At 55.5% G+C, this 13,148-nt stretch overlaps 1 protein-coding gene across 2 annotated transcripts in view; it reads left to right on the plus strand.

The window, feature by feature from the left end:
- The first annotated feature begins 9,537 nt into the window (after window positions 1-9,537).
- The window catches only part of AGAP3 (ArfGAP with GTPase domain, ankyrin repeat and PH domain 3), a 99,475-nt gene continuing 95,864 nt past the window's right edge, over window positions 9,538-13,148 (plus strand). For both annotated transcript variants that reach the window (XM_083466678.1, XM_083466680.1), the window contains exon 1: window positions 9,538-9,820. In XM_083466678.1, the coding sequence (XP_083322804.1) occupies window positions 9,553-9,820 (268 nt within the window). In that variant the 5' untranslated portion in view covers window positions 9,538-9,552. The remainder of the gene's footprint in view (window positions 9,821-13,148) is intronic.

Here is a 13,148-nt window from a genome sequence, read left to right on the forward strand (position 1 = left end):
CCTGGCCCAGGATGCTGGTCCTTGGCAGGCTGGTGATTAGGCTGAACCAGTGGCGTAGCGTGGGTTGTCAGCACCTGGGGCAAGGCAAGTAATTTGCGCCCCCTAACCCGTGGATTTGCGCCTCCTAACCCGTGGATTTGCGCCCCCTAACCCGTGGATTTGCCTAACCCCCCGATGTTGCGCCCGGTGCGGCCGGCCCCCCCTGCACAACCCACGCTACGCCACTGGGCTGAACTCCCCGCAGTCTTGGGCAAAGCGGTTGACGGGTCTCTGCAGAGCTTCCTCGGAGTGCGCTGTCACAGCCACGTCATCTGCAGACATCTCTCACTTAAGGATCAGGTCCACTTTTGTCTCGGTGTGGAGATGTGCCAGGTTGAGCAGAACCCCATCGCAGACCCCCATCGCCAGACATCGACTTCGGTCTCCCAGGAAGGCAGAGGAGAGCAGCAGGGAGAAGAATATGCCAAAGAGGGTTGGGGCAAGAAGACCACAGCCCTGCTTAATAATAATAATAATAATAATAATAATAATAATAATAATAATTGTACCCTGTCCATCTGGATGGGTTTCCAACAGAATATTAAAAGCACAATAAAATATCAAACTTTAAAAACCTCCTGATACAGGGCTGTCTTCAGATGTCTTCTGAAAGTCAGATAGTTGTTTGTTTCTTTGACATCTGATGGGAGGGCGTTCCACAGGGTGGGTGTCACCACCGAGAAGGCCCTCTGCCTGGTTCCTGTGTAACCTCGCTTCTCACAGGGAGGGAACTACCAGGAGGCCCTCGGAGCTGGACCTCAGTGTCCGGGTAGAACGAGGGAGGTGGAGACGCTCCTTCAGGTCTACTGGGCCTTTGAGGCCGTTATTAAACATACATTACATGCAAAACATAAAACAAAGAAAGAAGAAAAAAACCCTAATCTTACATTGAATATTTCTAGACTTAAGATAGTTTTTACAGTATACATAATCAAATTATCAAACATCTAGAATAAATGTGTATTATATAAAAGAAATAAAGAGAAAAAAGAAAACAAAAAATACACAACAATAAAACCAAAAAAAATACAAAACTAAAAAAACCTATCAAAGAAAAAACATTATTTAGTTAATTCAAACCAGTACCAGGGTATCTAGCTGCCACATTCTGCATTAGTTGTAGTTTCTGGGTCACCTTCAAAGGTAGCCCCACAGAGAGCGCATTGCAGTAGTCCAAGCGGGAGATAACCAGAGCATGCACCACTCTGGTGAGACAGTCCACAGGCAGATAGGGTCTCATCCTGCATACCTGATAGAGCTGGTAAACAGCTGCCCTGGACCCAGAATTGACCTGTGCCTCCATGGACAGCTGTGAGTCCAAAATGACTCCCCGGCTGCGCACCTGGTCCTTCATGGGCACAGTTACCCCATTCAGGACCAGGGAGTCCCCCACACCCGCCCATCCCCTGTCCCCCCAAAACAGGACTTCTGTCTTGTCAGGATTCAACCTCAATCTGTTAGCCGCCACCCATCCTCCAACCGCTTCATACCACTCTTTGTGGGGAAGGCGTCTGAGGATAAGCCATCACATGGGACTGTGCCACGCATGTTCTTGTGGAAGGACACCATTTCGTGAAGCTGAGGTGGACATCTTATCTGGTGGAGCCGCGTGAAGAGACTTTTGGCTGAGGAGGTCAAAGGCCTCAATGTGCAAGGGGCGTCTCTGCTCTCAGCATTCCTCCAGCAGCTGGCGCACTGAGAACAGCATGTCAACCATGAGTCAATGTTGTGCTCACAACACTGTGACTCGGGATAAACCCTGTGGGTGAGTGACCACAATCCACTGAGCGCTACACGGACCAAGGCTCCCCCCCCCCCCCCGTGGCAGAGGGATCCCATGGTAGATTCTGCTGTCCTGGTGGTCACCTTTGTCACAGTGCTGGAGTCGCGCATGTCTTGTGGCACGGATCCTTGTTCCCAACACTGCGAGAAGAGGCTGTGGAAGAGTCAGGAGGGAGGAACGGAATCTGGCTCTCAGCACTTCTGGGGGATTCCATCCTGCCCTGGGCCTTTTCCACATGCCTGAGAGTTGAGGGCATTCTTTAGTTGGTCAAGGGAGGGAGGGCCTGTTAGAATTCCAAAACAGGCAGAGTCTGGATTCTGTCAATTTCCTGTGAGTAGCGTTCTTGAGAGTGCTCTGCCCATCACTTCATTGGCTTGCTGCAGTCTGCAACCACCTCTCCAGACAAAGTTTTCCGTGGTGCATTTTTCCTGACTGTTGCCCAAAGGCTTTCTTCGTGCCTTCGTAGATTTTGCAAGCGTTGCTGCTGTCAGCAGTGAGCTGGATGTTCTGACACAGCTTTAGCCAGTAGCCATTGGCACTGTGCTGGGCGCAGGGGTAACCCGTGAAACGTGGTCCAGGACCGGTCCAGAATCCGAAGGTTCCGCTGGGAGTAAGTCCAACAGGGCCAAGGCAGGAAACCAGGCAAGGACAGGGGCAGGATCTGGCATACAGCAATGTTGTTCCCGCAACCTGGGATGGTGTCTGACAGCCTTTTATCTTGTCAGGGTAGCGGCCGGTCCTGATCCCTCGGCGACTCACCTCCCTGTCTCGCCTGAAGGCCAGCACTCCTCCTGCGAGTACTCAGGTCTCTCCTTCTCTCAGACCTGAGTCTCTGCAGCTCGGGAGACGCCGGTGGGTTACTAGACCCAGGGGCCGCCTCAGCCTCCCCTGACCCAACCGGTAGTGGAGCAGCTGTAAGTGATGGCCCAGCTGGAGGCAGCGAGGTCATCCCTGCATCTGGAGTCAGGGCAGGATCAGGCCCCTGACTTGGCCCAGCTGGGGCTTGTTGCAGGGGAACCTGTGCAGACTGGGACTCTTCAGGATCAGGCCCCAGACTTGGTTCAGATGATGCCTGAGGCAAAGGATCCGGTGCAGACTGAGACTCCTCTGGTTAAGAGTCCGAGTCCGAGTCCCAGGCCATCACAGGCACATTGTTTGGCAATTCGCTGGACATCACTCCTTAACTTGTCTTCTCTCTCTACAAATTGCACCTCGGGGTTCACTCCTGAAGACTTTCTCACAAATGGAGGTTTACGATTAGAGTTTTCCTTCTCCTGGAAGAAAAACTTTCCCAGGTTGACGAGCCCCTCGTTTCTCTCCATGGCATGGGCAGAAAATGCCTTCATGACTGTTGGAGACCCACTATGGGTTAGCTGTGATTTCTGAATTGTCGGGGTTGGAATAGATGCCTCTGGGGGTCCCACTACATGCCATGCTTCTAGGACTGCTGGGCTGGAGCGGAGTGTGTCATCGTTCAAGTCCTTATTTTCATTTGCTGGTTCATGAAGGGGCGGGACACGTCATGCTGTTTTTCCTTCCTGTGCTGACATTGTGATCACTGTTTGGGGTTTCTCTGTTTTTGTTTTTTTATACGCTGCATGGAATTTTAATATTTTATAGAATCATGGAAGGGACCCCCAAGGATCATCTATTTCAGTCCTGCACAATACAGGAAGAATGATCCATGTTGTGAACTACCCTGTGATCTTTGGAGGAAGGGTGCTATACATAATAATGGTGATAATAATAATTCTCTTTTATAGTGTTCTTCTGTGTATGTTGCTTGGAGACGGTTTTAGGTGACAAGAAACTAATAGGTTTAATAGATAAAAACATAAGGAGACCCTACTGGCTTATCTAACCCAGCAGCCTCTTCTCACAACCAGTTGCCCCCAATGGGAAACCTGCAAGCAAGACCCGAGTGCGGATTCCAGAAACTGAAATTCATGGAGGCAAAGCAGAACTCCCTTGGCTAGGAGCCACCAACAACCCTTTCCTCCATGCATTTGAAATAAGCAAACAGTACCTTCCAGGGGAGAGGATATGGACCTGGAGCCTTCCCCACATTTCCCCCACATATGAGTCTTCCTCACATTTTTCAAATTACCGGGGGGGGGGGAATTGGTGTTCCCCCCCCGAAAAAGGCTTTCCATGGAGGCGCAGATTGCCACTGTGATCCAAGTGACGGTCACCTCCAGACTGGATTATTGTAACTCACTCTACGTGGGGCTGCCCTTGAGACTGACCCAGAAACTCCAGCGGGTGCAAAATGCTGCAATGAGACTCCTTACGGGGTCCTCACCACGGGATCACATTCACCCGGTGCTCTACCAGCTGCACTGGTACGAGGGTCCTAGGCCGTGAAGGGCTTTAAAGGTCAAAACCAGCACCTTAAATCTGACCCTGTACTCCACCGGGAACCAGTGCAGCTGGAAAAGCACTGGGTGAATGTGCTCCAATGGCAGAGGGATTAAAAGCGGATTGGAGAAATTCATGGAGGAGGAAGAGAGGCAATCAATGGCTCCTGGCCAGGATGCTGTTCTCTGCATCCACAGTCAGAGGCAGCGATGCTTCTGAAGACCACCATCCCCTCCAACATTTCTCCAATGAAAATAGGGACGTCCTAAGGAAAAGCAGGGACGCGGGTAGCGCTGTGGGTTAAACCACAGAGCCTAGGACTTGCCGATCAGAAGGTTGGCGGTTCAAATCCCCGTGATGGGGTGAGCTCCCGTTGCTTGGTCCCAGCTCCTGCCAACCTAGCAGTTCGAAAGCACGTCAAAGTGCAAGTAGATACCGCATTTTTTGCACCATAACACTCACTTTTTTCCTCCTAGAAAGTAAGGGGAAATGTCTGTGCGTGTTATGGAGGGAATGCCTACGGATGGCGGGGGGATCTGCTGCAGTCGTGAGCAGAGGATCCATGGTTCCCCTTCCTACCCTCCTCCGTGGCTCACTTTGAAACAGCAAAGCGGGAGAAGAGCCGCTGAGTGGGAAGGAGAGAGGGACAGAGAGCCTGCTTCTTTAAAGGAGCAAAGCGGGAGAGGAGAGGAGCCGCTTACACGAGTATAAGCGGCTTCTGTCCGGTTGGTTCCTTTAAAGCAAGCAGGCTCTCTGTCCCTCTCTCCTCCCCACTCAGCTCGCTAAATAGCAGCAAAGTTTTTCAGCTCGTTAAGCCGGGGATGAGCGGGGAGGAGGGAGAAAAGCAGAGCCTGCTTGCTTTAAAGGAGCAAAGTGGGAGAGGAGAGGAGCCTTCTCCCCTTATACCCCTCTTCTTCATTATTAGCAGCATCCTTCTCCACCCACCCCACGCATGCTCCTTGTCCCTTGAGTGCTTTTCCTTCCCTCCCCACTTAAAATGTGGTTACAAAGCACGGATCCACATGGATCCTCAGGATTTTTGCATTGGGCTACTCCAAACTCACTGTCAGATCACATGTCTGTGGCCACAGCATGAACCATGAAAATCATACATCCACTGTTTCGTTTAGAATATTTTTTTTCTTGTTTTCCTCCTCTAAAAACTATGTGCGTGTTATGGTCGGGTGCGTGTTATAGAGCGAAAAATACGGTAAATAGGTACTGCTCCGGCGGAAAGGTAAACGGCGTTTCCGTGCACTGCTCTGTTTTGCCAGAAGCGGCTTAGTCCTGCTGGCCACATGACCCGGAAGCTGTACGCCGGCTCCCTCGGTCAGTAAAGTGAGATGAGCGCCGCAATCCCAGAGTCGGCCACGACTGGACCTAATGCTCAGGGGTCCCTTTACCTTTAAGGAAAAGCAGGACATTCCAGGATGAAAAGAGAACTGCGATGGCTTCTGTACATCTGGGACTGTCCCTGGAATATGGGGGCACTTGGAGGGTCTGCATTTGCTGGAAATGGCAGGAAGGGAGAGTTGCTCTTGTGCCCAGAGCCCGCTTGCTGGTTTCCCAATGAGGGCATCTGTTCAGCCACAATGAGAACAGGATCCTGGGTTGGGCAGGCACCCTTTGGCCTGACCCAGCAAAGGGAGCTCTTTTCTCCTGGGCAGCCCCAAGGAATGCAAAGAAGCTGCCGTCCAGCCTTGGTGTGAGGGCTGTGTGCATCTGTCTGCCTGTCCGTCCGTCTGTCTGTCTGTCGCCAGCTGTGGGAGGTTTCCCTGCCTGTCTCCTGCTGCCCTCTGGATGAGTCACTCCGGCTCTGCTACCCAAACCTCCTATTAGGGCCTGGGGGTAATTAGCACCCAGCTGATCTGGCAGCTGGTGCCAATTAACTGCAGGATGTGTGTGCAGGCACTTGGAGGGGGTGCCGCTCTGGGCCTGAAGAAGATGCCAGCGATGGGGTGGGGGCTGGGTCTGCAGCCCTCCGCTGACCCCCAGTTAGCTGATCCCCCGGAAGGCACAGGGCTGCCGGTCAAAACTGGGCTTCTCCGGGGAGGCATGTTGAGTGAGCGCATCTCCTTCCTGGGCAGAGTAATCCCATGCAGCAATTAGGCAGAGGGAGGGAGGGGGGAGGGAGAGATAAATGCCAAGACTCCTCCTGCAGAGCAGGCTCAGCATGGGTCCAGGAGTGGGGGGGGGGGAGGAAGCACACGAAGATGCCCAGAATGGTGTGAAAAGGACAACCATGCCCTGAGCATCTCTGGACAGCCCAGCTGGGATTGGGCTGGGAGCAACACCCCCAACCAAAGGGAACAGGGAACTCAGGACCCATACAGACAAGGGGCTGTATCCTGCAATGTGCACTCTCAAGGTTGGAAGATTCAGGACAGGGGTGGGCAAACTAAGGTCCGCGGGCCAGATCCGGCCCAATCGCCTTCTAAATCCGGACCGTCATGTTTTTACATGAGTAGAATGTGCCCTTTTATTTAAAATGCACCTCTGGGTTATTTGTGGGGCATAGGAATTCGTTCAGTTTGTACAAGAAAGAAGATTCCACCTAAACATTAGGAAGAACTTCCTGGCAGTAAGAGCTGTTGGACAGTGGAATTTGCTGCCAAGGAGTGTGGTGGAGTCTCCTACTTTGGAGGTCTTTAAGCAGAGGCTTGACAACCATATGTCAGGAGTGCTCTGATGGTGTTTCCTGCTTGGCAGGGGGTTGGACTCGATGGCCCTTGTGGTCTCTTCCAACTCTAGGATTCTATGATTCCCCAAAATATAGTCCGCCCCCCCATAAGTTCTGAGGGACAGTGGACTGCCCCCCTGCTGAAAAAGTTTGCTGATCCCTGATTCAGGACATAGAATCATAGAGCTGGAAGGGACCCCAAGCTCTACACTTGGACAGGAAGAGCCGGCTGCAGAAATATAGGATGGGGGACACCTGGCTTGACAGAAGGACATGGAAAAAAGGATGAGGGGTCTTAGTAGACCACAAGCTGAACAGGAGTCAACCGTGTGATGCAGCAGCAAAAAAAGCTGATGCTATTCTAGGCTGCATCGACAGAAGTCTAGTGTCCAGATCAAGGGAGGTCATGGTCCTGCTCTCTTCTGCCTTGGTCAGACCACACCTGGAGTCCTGTGTCCAGTTCTGGGAGCCACAATTTAAGAAGGATGTGGACAAGCTGGAAGGTGGGCAGAGGAGGGCAGCCAAGATGATCAAGGGTCTGGAAACCAAGCCTGATGAGGAGCGGTTGAAGGAGCTGAGGGTATTTAGCCTGGAAAAGAAGAGACTGAGAGGAGATATGAGAGCCATCTCCCAATATGGAGGAGGGAGCGTGCTTGTTTTCTCTTGTTCTGGAGGGCAGGATCTGAACCCCTGGATTCAAGTTACAAGGAAGGAGATTCTGACTAAACATCAGGAAGAACTTCCGGAAGCTGTTTGATGGTGCAATGTTCTATCTGGGAAGATTTTGGACCCTCCTCCTCTGGGGTTTTTAAACAGAGGTTGAGTGGTCATCTGCCAATGATTCTTTAGCTGTGATTCCTGCCTTGCGGGAGGCTGGACTAGAAGACCCTGGGGGGGTCCCTTCCAGTGTTGCAGTTCTGCGATGTAACCAGGGCTATTTTTCTGGGGAAAGAGGTGCCGGAACTCACCAGGAAGGCCTCCCTTGTTCTCTGATAATGGCAATGGCGCCCACCTGAGGGGTCAGAACCGAGTTCTGGTGAGTTCTAGCTGGGAAAAAAGCCCTGGATGTAACTAAAGATAAGGAAGCAATGAGTGATAAAAAAAAACATATTTAGAGAGTTAAGAGAGAAGATGGACTGGATTTTCAATTAATGATCCTCTTTGTTTTAAATTGTGTTTTGTTGGTTGTTGTTTTTTTTTAAAAAAACTATGAATCTGCCATTCCTGTCTTGCTGTGCTGGCCTGGTTTATGCTGTTCTGTTAGTTTTTAATATTTTAGATACTGCTGTTTGCTACTTAAAATTTGTTTTATATTTGTTGTTAGTATTTTAGATATTGATGTTTCCTATTCAAAAAATGCTTTACACTTGTGAGAAGCCTTGAGAAAACTGTGTTTAGAAAGGCAGAAGTCTCTGAAATAAATGAAATGGACTCCACGCTCTCTGGGTTGGGCTGAGGGCAGAAACTGACCCATTCTAGGCCCCCTTCTTTGGCAAGGAGCTCTCTCAGGCTCTGGCTCTCTCCATCTTACTCTGAGATTTTTGGGAAGCATCCTTCCCCCTGGGCCTGCACCCTCAGTGGGAGCCAGCCCCTAGGTACGCCCCTGGCCTTGGAGGAGGTGTGGGTCACCCCCCCAACTGCGGCCGCTGCCACCTCCCCTGTTGGAGGCATCAAACTGGGCAGGCGGAAGGAAGGAAGGGCTTCTCAGCACAGAGTTCAGGTGATGGGCTTCCAAAGGATGCTTTGGCCAAGCTGTGGGGGTGGAGAAGGCCATCTTGGAGGCACAGCAGCCATCTCCTAGGGGGCGAGATCCCTTCACCCCCCCCCCAATAAAATATCTGAGGGGCCAGAGCCCCCCAAAGTTGATGGGGGTTGCCATTAAAATGGTGTGCACGTGCCACATCTTGTGACTGGTTCTGCAGGGTGCCCCCACCATATTTTATTCAGGTTGGCGCCCCTGCCAGGGGGAGGGGGCCGGCGAAGGCTAGGAGCCACGTTGTCTCGGCTCCCCCTTCGGAAGCCCCGCCGCGAGGGGAGAGCTGCTTCCCGAGAGGCCCCCGGGGGAAAAGGCTGCTGGACTGGGGCTGATCCATCCGAGGTTCCCCCCGGGGCTCCTCGCCCCGACGGCCTGCCCGTTGCCAGCCGCGCTCCTGCCCCGGGACCCCCGCCGGCCCCCTCCGAGGGTCCCCGCAAGGCGGGCGAGGGCCACGCGCGGCTCCCCCCGACGGCGCGGCCGCGCGCCTTACATAAGCCGCCGCCGGCCCCGCATCCCCGCATCCCTCCTCCTTCCTGCCTTCCTCCTTCCCTCCTTCCCTCCTTCCTTCCTTCCCTCCGTCCGGGGGCGGTGCCAGCCCGGCGCTGACGCGGGAGGAGGAGCGGGGGCGGCTGCGTGACGCGGGGCCGCCGCCGCCGCCGCCGCTTCTGCCGCTGCTGCTTGTGCTGCTGGCGGGGCCGCCGGCCGGAGAGGAGGAGGAGGAGGAGAAGGAGGACCAGCCGAGCAGCGCCGGGAGCCGCCATGCCGCGCCGGGAGCCCGCAGCCCCGGACGCCGCCGCCGCCCCGCGCCGCTGAGCCGCCCCGCCGCCGCCGCGCCTCGCCCGCCGCCCCGTCGAGCCTCGTCCGCCGCCCCCTCGCCGTTGTCCTCCTCCCCCTCCTGCTCCCGGTCTTCGTCGTCCTCCTGCTCCCGCGCCGGCCATGAACTTCCAGGGCGGGCCGGGCGGGCAGGGCGGCGGGCCGGGCTCGCAGCAGAGCCTGGCGGCGCCGGGGGGCCCGTCGGGCCCGTCGGGCGCGGGCGGCGCGCCCTCGCCGCAGTTCGGCCTGTCCAACTCGGCGGCCATCCGCGCCGAGATCGGGCGCTTCGAGTCGGTGCACCCCAACATCTACGCCATCTACGACCTGGTCGAGCGCGTCGACGACCTGGCGCTGCAGAGCCAGATCCGCGAGCACGTCATCTCCATCGAGGGTGAGACCCCCGGCGGGCGGGGGGGGGGCAGGGCAGGGGGCGGGCCGGGGGCGCCGGGGCTCGTGCGGCGGAGGAGGAGGGGCGGCGGCCTCGGCGGGGGGGGGGAGGTCGAGGGGTGGGGCGGGGGCTGTCGGGGATGCTCTGGGAAGGATGCGGCCGAAGGGGCTGTGCGGCGCCTGCCTTGCCAGAGGAGCCGCCTCCGCCTCCTCCGCCCGGGGGGGGGGGCTGTTATGTGTGCATCTCTCTCTCCTGCAGCAGAAAATGGAGCTCCCGATGGGGGGGGGGGGAGGTTTTATTGGCTCTGCAGAGAGGCTGTGATTAATCCCTTGCCAAATGTCACTCCTTTCTTTCCTCTATTCCTTCCTTCCTTCCTTCCTTCCGTTCTCTCTTCTTGCATCCCCCCCTCCTCACCACGTGCTTTGGCACTTGGCAGAGTTTGTTGGCACTTTGCAAGGGACCCTGGTTTTGGGTGCGGGGAGGGGGAGAAAGGAGACCCTTCTTGGCCTCCTCGCACAAAGCCAGCCTCTCTTGCGCCAGGTTTCCTGGGTGGCGCTGTGCCCCCCTCCACACCCCATGCCTGTGGCTGCCCTTGGCTGTGCCCTTCCTGGCCAGAGAGGGGACCCCCCACACACACTGGCAAATGTTGATGCTGCCAGATGCGCCCCAAAGAGATGGAGGGTTGTTGGCCAGCTGGGGGTCTGGAGAACCTCCAGGGTTGTGCAGTGGAGCCTGGTGTGCAAAGCAGCTCATTCTGAACTGAAGGCCCCTCAAAAAAACAGGTGGGCAGCCCCCAAATCACCCACCTTCCAGCAAAGGGGCCCTGGGCTTGGGAGGTTGACTGGGCACTGTAGTTACAGGCAAGGACTGGGGGGGGGCAGTTTGTGAGGAGGGCCCCAAACACCCCCAAGGAAGCAAAGGCTGCCCACCCCCTGCTTCTCCTGCCTGGTAAATTCTGCGATGAACCTGGCTTCTGTTATAGAGATGCCCTCTGCACGAGCGCAGAGGCACTGTTTTCATGCCGGCGCTCTGAGGCTGAACTCCCAGTGCCAGAGGCCCAGCCAGTGTTCTCTGGAAGGGTTCTGGGTCTGGAGTGCCCAGGCCAGAGAGCCATTCTGCCTTTGGTTGGGGTCAGGGTGTGGAAGCATCCCTCTGGGGCAGACCCTGGGGGTGGGGGCTCAGTGCCATGGCGACGGTGGTGGTGATGGCAGCACCCTCCATTTCCCTTGGTTTTTGCTGGTGGCTCCGTCTCTCTGCGCAGGAGGCGCTTCTGCGTGGCACTGCCTGCGCCCATTGCTGTTGTTCTGTGTGGCTGGGGGGCTCTGGGGGCAGAGCTCTGGGGGGGAGCCATGCCAGCTGTTCTGCTTGCACCCCATTTCTCTCTCCCTTGCTAAGAAGGGCAGCCTGGGGGAGTGGAAGCTGTCAGGCAGGGAAGGCGGGTGGCAACTTCTGCGCCCGACCTGGGCGTGGAAGGGCTCAGAAAGCCTTGCCCTGAGGCAGCGCAGCACCTGCGCTCTGCTGGCAGGTTGGCAAACCTGTAGCGCCACCTCCCCACCTGTGCTGCTTGGCAGGAGCTCTCGGGGAGCCTCAAAGGACGGAAACGATTCTGGGTGAGAGATTGGCGTGGGACAAAGGGCGGGGGGTGGGGTGAGAGAGAGGGTGGTTTCTGGGAAGGGCCACCTGCATCCGGGGAGCTTGGGGTGTACTTGGGGGGACCCCTGTGAAGAGAAGGGCAGAGTGTGGACTGTTCCTGAGCATCGCTGGGCAGAAGAAGAATGAAAGAGACATGCAGAAGCTGGCAGGATGAGAGGGAGGGAGGTTGCTGCTGCAGGGAATGGAAGCCACACAGGGAGCTTCCACTGATGATCCATCAGGGCAGGGGCATTTCTGCCTCCCGCTACTATCTGGGAGCTGGTAAAAAGGTAAAGGGACCCCTGACCGTTAGGTCCACTCACGGACGACTCTGGGGTTGTGGCGCTCATCTCGCTTTACTGGCCGAGGGAGCCGGCGTTTGTCCGCAGACAGCTTCCAGGTCCTGTGGCGAGCAGGACTGAGCTGCTTCTGGCGAACCAGAGCAGCACTGGGAGCTGGTCGGAGCCTCAAAAGTATGTCCACTCTGCTGCCAGGGGCAGGATGGGGCCTTGGCGGCAGCAGGAGAAACCAGGGAGATTTCCTCTCTTCTCCTGCTCTCTTCATGCCTTCTGTCTGTCTGTGGCCTGGCATTCATTGCTTGGTAGGAAGAGAGGAGCCTTGCAGGAGCCCCCCCCCCCCCCTGAAAGGGCTACGTGGGAGACACCTGGGACTGCGGTGGCACCACTGGTTTTGGAGGCGGGGATCTTGTCAAGGGCTGGAAATGCCAGGTCAATCCGCAGGTGCCACAGCCTTATGCCAAGGACTCGTCCAGCTCTGGCCTTCAATGCCGAAAGTCCAGGGGTGAGGGTGGTGGTGAAGCCTGCACCCATCCTGTATCCTTCTGTGGGCGTCCTTTTCCCTTCCAGACTCTCTACGTGGCATCCAGGTGGCAGCCAAGGGCGCTCCTCAAAGGCAGCCTCCTTGAGTGTTCTGGGTCTGTGTTCGAAATCTGCCAGGCGCATTTTGCACCTGGCTACTGGCCACTGGCAACCAAGTGAAGATGCCTGAGTTCCAGGAGGGGGCCTGACGTCTCCACCATCTGGAGGTGCGTGCCTGCACCTTGGATCTTGACTCTTTTCACACACTAGCAACACGTCCTGTAGAATTCTATCTGTTCTATTTTATCTGCACAATCAGAATGAATTTCAGGAACCAAAATGCTTTTTCCGTGCAGCCTGAGCAGGAGAAGAGACCAATGTTATAGTGAATTGTTGTCGCTTGTCTTTGCTTTCCCCAGCCTAGCTCACACTTGGCGAAGAATATCCCCATGTTATGAATGATCTGTGTCACCCTTAAGAAAAAGAGGCAGGGAGAGGCCAATATATATGTGGATTGTCCCTGGATCAAGGGACTTTCCTTCTTTAAGTTCTCAAAGCTCTTCACCCAACTCAACCTTGTCATATCAACTAGCTGGATGTTCAAGCCCACTCAGTCCCTCATTTGGAAAATGAAGCCATCTTGCCCAAAAATGGCAAGTAGACATTCTGTTTTGGTGACTCTAACCTTGGTTCTCAGGTGCCATCGGGCACCTAGCTGATATATTTGGGTTTCTAAGACTGGTCTGGCCATGTTTAGATTGCTGTAGCCCAGATTTGGGGGGCACCTCAGCAGCTGGCTGGTCAAGTCCCTGGTGGCCCCATTGGGGAGGCTGGGTGCTGAAGCCGGTGACTTGCCTGACCCACGTGGTCCTCAGCCTTTA

The sequence above is a fragment of the Podarcis liolepis genome (genome assembly GCF_965112155.1).
Source record: "Podarcis liolepis genome assembly, chromosome: 12".
Classification (NCBI taxonomy): Eukaryota; Metazoa; Chordata; class Lepidosauria; order Squamata; family Lacertidae; genus Podarcis; species Podarcis liolepis.